The sequence below is a fragment of the Hylobates moloch genome, unplaced genomic scaffold (assembly GCF_009828535.3).
Source record: "Hylobates moloch isolate HMO894 unplaced genomic scaffold, HMol_V3 SCAFFOLD_15, whole genome shotgun sequence".
Classification (NCBI taxonomy): Eukaryota; Metazoa; Chordata; class Mammalia; order Primates; family Hylobatidae; genus Hylobates; species Hylobates moloch.
In genome coordinates, this window is record NW_026652290.1 from 45,340,395 (window position 1) to 45,353,697 (window position 13,303).

The following is a 13,303-nucleotide window of genomic DNA, read 5'->3' on the forward strand; positions in this document are numbered from 1 at the left end:
ACTTAGAAGGATTCGTGTGTTGGGTTGAAAGTTAGGACGCTGCTAGGGGCTCCTGTTGTTGGGAGTGGGGAACCCCACTTGCAGATCAGGTTTCTGTCCTCTGAATGCCTCCAGGGTGGCAGAACCTGCCTAACACTGCACATCAAGGATCACCCCAAAATACAGGGATATTCACACTTTGGACCACAGATTCCATAGCGGGTGGAAGGTTATAGAGAGGATTTCAGACAGTTGTTCCCTTCATATCTCAATTTGGCTTTGCCCCACCAGTAGTTGGTTTAAAGTCTGCTAGGATGATAGTATAGCACATTTAAGACAACACATAGGCCTATAGAAATGTGTGCACTTATTGTGCTAATGACATACACTTGCCTTTTCTCATGTCTGTCTTTGTAATGGATCTGACTGCTGTTGTTTCGTTAAATGATGGGTCATATGGAACCTTTGGAAACACCTGCAGTAGAATTTCATCTCCAGTGAAGCAAACAAAGGCATGTTAATACAGCAACTCAGGATTGATATATTTTGCTCTCTACGTACCTAAAGCAGTCTATGAATACAGTGAATACATGATGCAAACTCCACGGATATGGGATGTTATTCCCTAAAATGCCTTGTCTTGGGAAGGAAAACTCCAATTACCTAAATCATTTCCGGAAAATTGTGATTGTCTGAGACATCCTGGGCAGTAAACACTGCCCGCTAAAGATATATGGCCCCAGATCTCCTGATACTTACTGCCCTAATAATTCTTGTTTTTGTTGTCATTCTGATGCACCTTTGAGGCTGTTCACGAGATGACTCATAAAAATAGGGTAAAGTTTGTAGGGGCACAGATGAATCAGAACAGATTCTAAAAGCTCAGAAAGCTCTTTCTTTATAAAGCTGTTGCTAATTCCTGAGGATTACATTTTTGAAATATATTAAGTTCTCCTTCCCTTTTAAGTTCTCAGGCTTCTGGCTTCCCTGGGAAGAAGCAGTTTTACTTTCCCCTCTAGGCTTTCCTTGCTAAGTCCCAGAAAACAGTCCTCGCAAACCCCACTCATCCTGCATTCTCAGTGTATTTCCAGGGCTGTTGGTCCTTGGTGGTTTCCACTCGCTTGATGTAACAGAAGCTCACCACAGAGACACCAGAAAATGAACCATCAGGGTCACCAGGAAAATGAGGAGCTGCTCTCACCACCCGTCCTTGATGACCGTGCTGACCTACGAGTCCCTGGAAATGCTGCCCAGAGGGAGCTGCAGAGTTGAGCCGTGGCCTCCAATGCCAAGGCCCACCTGGTGTGAGCTGGGCTGGTCAGTGGGCTCTTGAGGGGTGATGAGAGCTTCCCAAACCCCCAACCAGACTCCCATCTTCAGATGCAATCACTCCCCTCCTACACATATGGGGCCGAATTCAGAGACGCTGGGGTCATCTGCAAGGCCGAGAACAAGGCTTCTGCCTCCTAGACAGCAGGTGCTGAGGGCACAGCTAGGGGGACTGCAAGTGCTACCGGCATCTGCTCATTCATCCCCTCCTGGTCACCTGCCAGGCAGTCGTCTATGCAGACTGCCCGAGGCCTCTGTGATGGCTCTCATGGGGAGGAGCAAGCCCAGCGCTCCTGACACAGACAGCTGCCGGAACGGAATGGAGGCCCATCGGGTGTCGAGAGATCTGCTCCCTTGCAAGCAGGAATGAACAGGCATCGCTCTGTGATCCGAATGCCTCCTAACCCAGTGGGAAGCATCAGCGCCACTCTCCCGCGTGCTCCTTCTCACACCTAAGGTGACCCTCAACCTTCACTCCTGATGCACAGCCCAGGCACCCTCAGGAGAGACTTCACTGGCATTTGAACAGCTTCCTTCAGCAGACAGCTGTGGTTCAGAACCCTTTTCTCCGTCTCAGCTCTCTGCTAAAGAGGACTACCCTGGGCCTTGGCTTTGCTTTGTTGTTGTGGTGGTGGTGGTAAAATACACTTAACATAAAATTTCCATTTCTGCTATTTATTTAAAGACAAAGTCTCACTGTGTCACCCAAGCTGAACTGCAGTGGTGTAATCATAGCTCACTGCAGCCTTGAACTCTTGGCCTCAAGCAATCTTCCCGCCTCAGCCTCCTGAGTAGCTGAGACTACAGGCATGTGTCACCACATCAGGCTATTTTTTTAATTTTTTGTAGAAACAGGGTCTCGCTATGTTGCTTAGGCTGGTCTGGAACTCCTGGCCTCAAGTGATCCTCCCACCTCAGCCTTGCAAAGTGTTGAAATTACATGCATAAGCCACCACGCCTGGCCCATTTTTACTCTATTTAAGTGTACAATTAAGGGCATTCGAAACATTCACAGTGTTGTGTAAACATCACCACTATTTATTTCCAGAACTCCAGGCTGGAGTGCAGTGGTGCAGTCTCAGCTCACTGCAACCTCTGCCTGCCAGGCTCAAATGATCCTCCCACCTCAGTCTCCCAACTAGCTGGGACTACAGGTTCATGCCGCCACACCCAGATAATTTTTTTTTAATTTTTAGTAGAGACAGCATTTCACCATGTTGGCCAGGCTGGTCTTGAACTTCTGACCTCAAACAATTCACTTGCCTTGGCCTCCCAAAGTGCTGGGATTGAGGCACGTGGCCTCCAGAACTTTTAAATCAACTGAAACAGGGCCAGGCACAGTGGCTCACACCTGTAATCCCAGCACTTTGGGAGGCCGAGGTGGGCAGATCATGAGGTCAGGAGTTCGAGACCAGCCTGGCCAACATGGTGAAAACCCATCTCTACTAAAGATACAAAAAATTAGCCGGGCATGGTAGCGCATGCCTGTAATCCCAGTTACTCGGGAGGCTGAGGCAAGAGAATCACTTGAACCAGGGAGACAGGGGTTGCAGTGAGCCAATATCGTGCCATTGCACTCCAGCCTGGGTGACAGGATGAGAATCCATCTCAACAAAAAGAAAAAAAAAATCAACTGAAACAGAAACTCTATATCCATTGCTATGGTTTAAATGTGTCCTCAAATTTCATGTGCTGGAAATTTGATTCCCAATGTAGTCATCACGTTAGGAGGTAGGGCCTAATGGAGGTGTTTGGGTCATGGAAATTGTGCCCTCATTAAGAGGTTAATATGGTTATCACAGGAATGGGTTAGTTATCACAAGAGTGCATACCATTTAAAAGGACAAGTTCAGCCCTCCCTTGCTCTCTCTTTCACCCTCTATGGCATTTCCGCTTTCCGCCATGGGGTGATGATACAGCAAGAAGGTTCTTGCCAGATGCTGGCCCCTCAGTCTTGGACTCCCCAGCCTTCAGAATTGTGAGCCAATAAATTTCAATTTATTACAAATTACCTAGGCTGTGGTATTCTGTTATAACAGCCCAAAATGGACATGTAGCAGCTGCACCATCTTACACCATCTTACATCTTACATCTTCCCACCAGCAATGTATGAGGGTTTCAATTTCCTTCATCCTCACCAATATTTGTTATTTTTCTTTTTAAAAAAATAGCCATTCTGGCTGGGCATGGTGGCTCACACCTGTAATCCCAGCACTTTGGGAGGCCGAGGAGGGCAGATCACTTCAGGTCAGGAGTTCATGACCAGCCTGGCCCACATGGCAAAACCCCATCTCTACTAAAAATGCAAAAATTACCCAGGCTTGGTGGCAGGCACCTATAATCCCAGCTACTAGGGAGGCTGAGGCAGGAGAATTGCTTGAACTTGGGAGGTGGAGGTTGCAATAATCCGAGATTGCACCACTGCACTCCAGCCTGGGTGACAGAGCAAGACTTTGTCTCAAAAAAAGGAAAAAAAAAAGGCCAGGCACGGTGGCTCACGCCTGTAATCCCAGCAATTTGGGAGGCCAAGTTGGGCGGATCACGAGGTCAGGAGATCGAGACCATCCTGGCTAACACAGTGAAACCCCGTCTCTACTAAAAATACAAAAAATTAGCCGGGCGTGGTGGCAGGCGCCTGTAGTCCCAGCTACTCAGGAGGCTGAGACAGGAGAATGGCGTGAACCTGGGAGGCAGAGTTTGCAGTGAGCTGAGATCACACTGCTGCACTCCAGCCTGGGCGACAGAGTGAGACTTTGTCTCAAAAAAAAAGAGAAAAGAAAGAAAAAAAACAGCCATTCTAGGCCAGGTGCAGTGGCTCACACCTGTAATCCCAGCACTTTGGGAGGCCGAGGTGGGTGGATCATGAGGTCAGGAGATCGAGACCATCCTGGCTAACACAGTGAAACGCTGTCTCTACTAAAAATACAAAAAATTAGCCATGCATGGTGGTGGGCACCTGTAGTCCCAGCTACTCGGGAGGCTGAGGCAGGAGAATGGCATGAACCCGAGAGGTGGAGCTTGCAGTGAGCCAAGATTGTGCCACTGCACTCCAGCCCAGGTGACAGAGCAAGACTCTGTCTCAAAAATAAAAAAAAAAAGCCATCCTAAGAAGTGTGAATAGTGATATTTTGCATTTCCCTAATGACTAATGGTGTTGAGCATCTTTTTATGTGTTTATTGGCCATTTGTATATCTTCTTTGGAAAATGGCTATTCAAGTTATTTGCCCATTTTTGGTGTGGGTTGTTTGTTTGTTTTGTTGTTAAGTTACAGGAGTTTGCTTTGTCTTCTGGATATTGATCCCTCATCAGATATGCAAATTGCAAACATTTTCTCTCATTCTGTGGGAGAAATGCCTTTGATATACAACAGTTTTTAATTTTGATGATGTCCAATTTAGCTATTTTTTCTCTTTTTGCCTGCTTTTGGTGTCAAACTTAAAACATCACATGCCTAGTTCAAGGTCATGAAGATTTTTACCTATGTTTACTTCTAAGAGACTAATAGTTTTAGCTCATAAATTTAGATCTTTGACCCACTTTGAATTTTTGTATATGGTATGAGGTAATGAGCTAGCTTCATTCTTTTGCCTATGACCTTCCAGTTTTCCCAGGACCATTTGCTGAAGAGACTGTTATTTCCACTCTGTTGGCTTTGACACCCTTGTTGAAAATCAATTGACTGGCTGGGCACGGTGGCTCACGTCTCTAATCCCAGCACTTTAGGAGGCCAAGGCGGGCAGATCACGAGGTCAGGAGATCGAGACCATCCTGGCTAACACAGTGAAACCCTGTCTCTACTAAAAATACAAAAAATTAGCCAGGCATGGTGGCAGTCACCTGTAGTCCTAGCTACTCGGGAGTCTGCGGCAGGAGAATGGGGTGAACCTGGGAGGCAGAGCTTGCAGTGAGCTGAGATCACGCCACTGCAATCCAGCCTGGGCAACAGAGCGAGACTCCGTCTCAAAAAAAAAAAAAAATTAGCTGGGCATGGTGGCGTGTACCTGCCCAGGTACTCGGGAGGCTGAAGCAGGAGAATGGCGTGAACCCGGGAGATGGAGGTTGCAGTGAGCCGAGATCGCGCCACTGCACTCCAGCCTGGGCGACAGAGCAAGACTCCATCTCAAAAAAAAAAAAAAAAAGAAAAAGAAAAATTGACCATAGACATATGCACTTCTTTCTGAACTTTCTATTCTATTCTGCTGGTCTATATGATTAGCCTTATACTAGTATCACACTGTTTTGATAACTGCGCTTTGTAGCAAGTTTTGAAATGAGAAAGTGAAATTCCTCCAATTTTTTTCTTCTTTTTCAGGACTATTTTTGCTGTTTGAAGCATTTGAAATTCCACACGAATCTTATGGCAGATTTTTCTCTTGCTGGGAAAAAAGCCCTTGAGATTTTGATAGGGATTATACTGAATGTGCAGATCATTTTGGGCAATTTTGACATCTTTTTTTTTTTAATAGATACCAGGTCTTACTGTGTTGCCCAGGCTGGATCTCAAACACCTAGGCTCAAGTGATCCTCTTGCCTCAGCCTCCCAAGTGCTAAGATTACAGGTGTGAGCCACCACGCCAGGTCAATTTTGACATCTTAACAATATTAAGTTTTTCAGTCCATGCACATGAGATTTTTTGTTTCTCTATTTTCTTTTATGAATGCTTTGTAGTTTTCAGTACTGGTATAAGTCTTCCACTTTCTTGGCTAAGTTTATCTCTAAGTATTTTATTCTTTTTGATATAATTATAAATGGATTAATTGTTCTCATCACTTGTTTGGATTTTTAGTGTATATATTGTTGGTGTATAAAAACACAACTGATTTCTGTGTGTTCAATTTGTACCCCACAACTTTGCTAAATTCATTTACTGGTTCTAACATGTTTTTGTCTGTGTGTGTGTGGAGTCTATATGGTTTTTAACATACAAGATCAAGTCATCTGCAATCAGAAATAATTTTATTTCTTCCTTTCTGATTTGGATGCCTCATTTCTTTTTTTTTTTTTTTTTGCCTAATGACTCTGGCTACGACTTCCAGTACTGTCTTGAATAGAATTGGTGACAACAGGCATCCTTGCCTTGTTCCTGATCTTTGAGGAAAGCTTTCAGTCTTTCAACATTGAGCATGATATCACCTGTGGGTTTTTCAAACAGGCCTTTATTATGTTGTGGTAGTTTCCTTCTATTTCTAGTTTGTAGAGAGGTTTTTTTTTTTTTAATCATGAAAGGGTGTTGAATTTTGTCAAATGCTATATCTGCATCAATTGAAATCATATTTTTTCTCCTTCATTATATTAATGTGGTATATTACAGTGATTGATTTTTATTATGTTCAACCATCCTTCTGTTCCGGAAATAAATCCTTCTTGGTCTGGTGTATAGTCCTTTTAATAGGCTATTGGGTTTGGTTTGATAATGTTCTGTTGAGGATTTTTCTGTTTATATTTATAAGAGACATTTGTTTCTAGTCTTCTTGTAGTGACTTTGTCTGCCTTTGGTATCAGGGCCATACTGGCCTCTTAGAGTAAGCTAGGAAGTGTTTCTTCCTCTTCAGCTTCTTGGAAGAGTTTGAGGACTGGTGTTAGTTCTTATTTATAGCTTTTTTAGATTTTGCCAGAGAACACATCTAATTCTAGACTTTCTTCGTTGGAAAGTTTTGATTACTGATTCATTCTCCTTACTTGTTATATGTCTATTCAGATTTTCTTATTTCTTCTGGAGTCAATTTTGGTAGTTAGTGTGCTTCCAGGAATTTTAAAATTTCATCTAGGTCACCCAATTTGTGAGCATACAAATGTTTATATTCTTCTCTCATTAAATGATTTCTATTTCCAGAAAATTAGTAGTAATATTCCCACTCTAATTTCTGAATTAATAATGGGTCGTCTTCTTTCTTTACCTATCTAGCTAGAAGTCTGTCAATTTTGTTGGTCTTTTTAAGTAACTAATTTTGGGTTTCATCAGTTCTCTTCTATTGTTTTTCTGTTATTTCACTTCTTTCCTCTGTTATTTCCTTCTTTCTCCTAGCTTTCAACTTAATATGCTGTTCTTTTTCTAGTTCCTCTAGATGTACAATTAGGTTATTTATTTAAGATCCTCTTTTTTTTTTTTTTTTCTTTTGAGATGGAGTTTTTCACTGTTGCCAGGCTGGAGTGCAGCAAAGCGATCTCGGCTCACTGCAAGCTCCGCCTCCTGGGTTCATGCCATTCTCCTGCCTCAGCCTCCCGAATAGCTGGGACTACAGGTGCCCGCCACCACGCCCGGCTAATTTTTTGTACTTTTAGTAGAGACAGGGTTTCACCATGTTAGCCAGGATGGTCTCGATTTCTTGACCTTGTGATCCGCCCGCCTCAGCCTCCCAAAGTGCTGGGATTACAGGCATGAGAAGATTCTCTTTTTTAATGAATGTATTTATATCTATAAATTTCCCTCTTGGCATTGCTTTCACTGCATCCCAAGTTTTGGCATGTTGTGTTTAATTTGCACTTATCTCAAGGCAGTTTCTAAATTCCCTTGTGATTTCCTCTTTGACCCACTGATTATTTAAGAGTGTGTTGCTTAATCTCCGCGTGTGTAAATATTCCAGATTTCCCTCTGTTGTAGATTTCTAGTTTCATTCCATTGTGATCTGAAAAGATACTTTGTATTATTTCAGTCTTTTTCAATTAATGAAGATTTGTGTCCTAACATATGGGCTATCCTGGCAAATATTCCACATGCGCTTGAGAAGAATACATATTCTTCTGTTGTTGGGTGGATTGTTCTGGATATGTCTGCTAGGTCTAATTGGTTTAGAGTGCTGTTCAAGTCTTCTATTCCTTTATTGTTCCTCTGTACAGTTCTTTTTTTTTTTTTTTTTTTTTTTGAGATGCAGTCTCGTTCTGTCTCCCATGCTGGAGTGCAGTGGTGCCATCTCGGCTCACTGCAACCTCTGCCTCCCTGGTTAAAGCAATTCTCCTGCCTCAACCTCCCAAATAGCTGGGACTACAGGCATGTGCCACCATGCCCGGCTAATTTTTTGGTTTTTTTTTTTTGCTCTTGTTTTTCTTGAGACGGAGTCTCGCTCTGTCTCCCAGGCTGGAGTGCAGTGGCACAATCTCGGCTCACTGCAAGCTCCACCTCCCTGGTTCATGCCATTCTCCTGCCTCAGCCTCCTGAGTAGCTGGGACTACAGGTGCCTGCCACCACGCCTGGCTAATTTTTTGTATTTTTAGTAGAGATGGGGTTTCACCGTGTTAGCCAGGATGGTCTCAATCTCATGACCTCGTGATCCGCCCACCTCAGCCTCACAAAGTGCTGGGACTACAGGCGTGAGCCACCGCGCCCGGCCTCTTCTGTCTAGTTCTATTCATTATTGAGAGGAGGATACTGAAGTCTCCAACTATCCTTGTCTCTTGTAAACCATGTGATGTATCATCTATTTTGTCTGAAAATAATACAGCCACCTCAGCTCTCTTTTGGCTATTATTTGCATGAAATATGGTTCTTTATAATGTTCCGTTCGACTCTTTATTTCTTTTTCTTTTCTTTTTTTTTTTTTTGAGATAGTGTTTCACTCTTGTTGCCCAGGCTGGAGGGCAATGGCATGATCTTGGCTCATGGCAACCTCCGCCTCCCAGGTTCAAGCAATTCTCCTGCCTCAGGCTCCCGAGTAGCTGGGATTACAGGCACCTGCCACCACGTCCAGCTAATTTTTGTATTTTTAGTAGAGACAGAGTTTTATCATGTTGGCCAGGCTGGTCTCAAACTCCTGACCTCAGGTGATCCCCCCACCTCAGCCTCCCAAAGGGCTGGGATTACAGGCGTGAGCCACCCCGCCTGGCTTCGACTCTTTCTTTTACTCTTTTGTTCCACATTTTTTTAGTTATTATTTACTGGTTACCTTGGAAACACCTAAACTAGTTAAAGTTTGTTTAAACTTAAACACCTAGTATCTTAAATTTTTAACAACCTAGTTTGAATAGTATCAACTTAGTTTCAATAGTATACAAACACTCTGCACATATATATCTCTATTCCCTTCCCTTTATATTGTTGTTATTACAGAGTCTATCCTTATACATTGTATGACCATTAACAGATGTGTAATTATTATTTCATGCATTCACCTTTTAAATAATATTTTTAAAAGGCATAAGTATTAGATGAAACCTAAAGTACAATAAGACTTTTAGAGTTGGTAGTTACCTTTACCAGCATTTTTTTTTTCTTATGTCTTCAAGTGACTGTCAAATGTCCCTTCATCTCAGCCTGAAGGGCTCTCTTTGCCATTTCTCATAAGGCGGGTCTCTCGGCTTTTGTTTATCTGAAAATGTTCTGTTTCTCTTTTATTCTGGAAAGATAATTTTGTCAGATAGAGAATTCTTGCTTGACGTTATTTTTCTTTTTTCTTTTCAAGAAAGGATCGCACTCCCATCACCCAGGCTGGAATGCAGTGGTGCAATCTCAGCTCACTGCAGCCTGGGCTTCCCAGGCTCAGGTGATCCTCCCACCTCAGTTTGCTGAATAGCCGGGACTACAGGTGTGTACCATCACACCCAACTAATTTTTTTTTTTTTTTTTGTATTTTTAGTAGAAACAGGGTTTTGCCACATTGCCCAGGCTGGTCTCGAATTCCAGGGCTCAAGTGATCTGCCCACATCAGCTTCCCAAAGTGCTGGGATTACAGGCATGAGCCACCAAGCCCTGCTGATTACATTATTTTTCTCTCAGAACTTTGAATGTGCCATCCTACTGCCTCCTACACTCTGTGGTTGTTGAGGAGAAATGAGTGGTGAATTTTATTGAGGGTTCCTTTTATGCTGAGTCACTTCTCTGTTACTGCTTTCAAGATTCTCTTTGTGTCTGGATTTTGACAATTTGATAATAATGTGTTTCACTGTGTATCTCTGAGTATTCTGCTTGGAGTTCATTGAGTAACTTGAATGTGCATATTCATGTCTTTCAACATATTCAGGAAGTTTGGGGCCATTCTTTATTCAAACATTCTCTTCATATCTCTCTGTCTTCCCCTTCTGAGATTCCCATAAGGTATATTTTAGTACGCTTGATGATGCCCCACAAGTCCCACATGTTCTATTCATTTTCTTTTTTTTTTTTTCTTTCTGCTTCTCAGGCTGGATACTTTCAATGTCTTATCTTCAAGTGTGCTGATCCTTTCTCTTTTCTTCTTTTTTTTTTGAGACAGAGTCTTGCTCTGTTGCCCAGGCTGGAGTGCAATGGTGTGATCTCGGCTCACTGCAAGCTCTGCCTCCGGGGTTCATGCCATTCTCCTGCCTCAGCCTCCCAAATAGCTGGGACTACAGGCACCCACCACCACGCCCTGCTAATTTTTTGTATTTTTAGTAGAAATGGGATTTCACCGTGTTAGCCAGGATAGTCTTGATCTCCTGACCTCGTGACCCACCTGCCTCGGCCTCCCAAAGTTCTGGGATTACAGGCATGTGCCAAGTATTCATTTATTACACTTTTCAGCTCCAGAACTTTTCTTTGGCTCTTTTCAATAATTTCTATCTCTTTATTGATATTATTTTATTGATGCATTGTTTTCCTGATTTCCTTATTTGTTCATGGTCTCCTTTAGTTCAGTGAACATTTTGAAGATGGTTGATTTAACATCTTGTGTAATAATTTTAATTCCCAGGTTTCCTCAGGAACAAGTTCTGCCAAATTCCTTCCTTTCCTGTTTCTTTGTATGTTTTATAATTTTATGTTGAGAGATGGACATTCTGTGTATTACATTTTGATAACTCTGGAAATCTAATCCTCTCTTTCAGTGATTGTTGATTTTTGCTTATTGAAGGCTGAAGCCATTTTTTTGTAACTTTTCCAAACTAGTTTTGCAAAGTGCGTACTTCTTGTTGTGTGAGAGTGCTGAATTTTCTGTTTTCTTATCTCTGAAGTTAGTCAATGACCTGACAAAAGTTTCCTTAAGTGTCTATCTCCAAAAAGAGAAAAACAAAAAACATTATTTCCTTAAATCCCCTCAACAGGGTTGCTTGGAAGCCTCTTCAGCCCATAGAGTTTTTTAACTGGCATTTAATAATGCCAGTTAAAACAATAGTCAGTTTTAGTGCTAGCCCCTTGGAGTTCTAAAGTAGCAATCAGCAATCAAAGTACGCACCCTGAGTTTTAGAAGACAGGTCTCTATTGCCCACCCTGGCACCAGCAATCCTCACTAGGAATGTGGACTGCTATCCACACTGCTGCCGGTCACAGGGCTTGGGAATGGAGGATGGTAGCCACTACCCAAAATGCTGAAATTCGGCAGCCTCTTCATCAAGCTCACTCTTGGACACTGCAAGTGTTCTACTAGACACCAATATTCCATAGCTACTTAACATAGTTCTTGCCAGCTCAGTTGTTGTTTTGGTAAAGGGACAGATTCCTGGAGCTCCCCACCCCACCATCTTCCATCTGGGCCTTAGTTTTTCTCAAATAGTAAATGAGAGGCTTGGAGTAGAGGAATGAGTCACAGCCTAGATTCACCTGAAGGGCTTTAAAACCTAGTGATGCAAAGGTCTCACCCCACCTCACAGAATCTGATCACTGAAAGTGAAACAAGATGTCTCTCTCTTTTTTTAAAATAGACAGTACAGCTCTGATGCCCAGGCTGGAGTACAGTGGCACAATCATAGCTCATGGCAGCCTCAAACTCCTGGGCTCAAAACATCCTCCCACCTGAGCCTCCCGAGTAGCTGGGACCACAGGCACATGCCACCACACTTGGCTAATTTGTCATGTGTCAGGGGGAGTTTTTTTAGTGTTTTTTGGTATGTTGCTCAGGCTGGTCCTGAACTTCTGTCTTCCAGCAATCCTCCCGCCTTGGCCTCCCAAAGCACTGGGATCATAGGTATGAGGCACCACACCCAGCCAAGGGGTGTCTTTTTTTTTTTTTTTTTTTTTTTTGAGATGTAGTCTTGCTCTGTCACCCAGGCTGGAGTGCAGTGGCATGATCTCAGCTCACTGCAAGCTCCGCCTCCCAGGTTCAAGCAATTATCTTGCCTCAACCTCCTGAGTAGCTGGGATTACAGGTGCACACCACCATGCCCAGCTAATTTTTGTATTTTTTCAGTAGAGATGGGGTTTCACTATCTTGGCCAGGCTCGTCTCGAACTCCTGACCTCAGGTGATCCACCCGCCTCGGCCTCCCAAAGTGCTGGGATTACAGGCCTGAGCCACCGCGCCGGCCTGGGGTGTCTCTTTTAAACAGTCTCCCCAGGGTATTCTCACACTACCAGATGGTAGCCCTGCTCCTGCTCCATAGATCACTCTTTGAGGAGCAGGATCCTTTCCAGGTGTTTATTTTCCACATTTGGCTTAATTTATTGAGGTTTTGACTCGTAGAGAAACACATTCTAGCCTCAAGGCAAAGTACTTGCTTTCCCCCTCAAAGCAGCAGGAACAGGCTACTTGAGAGACAACCCGGACAAGCATGCAACTCTTCAAACACAGGCTAAAGGCTTCATAGCAGGAGGCTACTTACCAAATATTTTAGCCAAACGTTCCTCTTGCTCATTTGAACCTGATGCAAATGCAGCATTGTTCAAGCTCTTTTGTTGGGAATAGCCTATGGGAAAATAAACCATGGCTGTGACTAAGTCTTTCATTGGATCTGCAGGTATTCCCTTTAAATTGATACTCTTCTGCACGGCATTTTGAGGTCAGCATCATGCACTTGGCCTGAACCCACGTGTTCTGAGTGTCACAGAGCATTCATGAAGTGTCTGCAAGCATCTGAAGTTCCAACACAACACCAGGGGCTAAGCTCATTTTCGCATAGTCTCTTGACAGACAATATGCATAAACATTGAGAGATTTGTGCACATGGTAGGTTTAACTCTAAAGGAAAACTGGTAGAAAGGCCTACATGGTTTATGCCAAATGATTTCAAGTATAACAACTTTGATCCAATAAATGACAAATGCACAGTTCTCTGTTACTAAGACACTGATGAATCATTAAGAATAGATATACTTAATCATGCAAGCACTT

At 43.2% G+C, this 13,303-nt stretch overlaps 1 protein-coding gene across 1 annotated transcript in view; it reads right to left on the reverse strand.

Annotated features, from left to right (window-relative positions):
• CUNH2orf92 (chromosome unknown C2orf92 homolog) overlaps window positions 1-13,303 on the reverse strand; it is a 33,560-nt gene that overhangs the window by 14,551 nt on the left and 5,706 nt on the right. Inside the window, 2 exon segments of the mRNA XM_058428698.1 lie at window positions 373-471; window positions 12,795-12,878. Of these exon segments, the coding sequence (XP_058284681.1) occupies window positions 373-471; window positions 12,795-12,878 (183 nt within the window).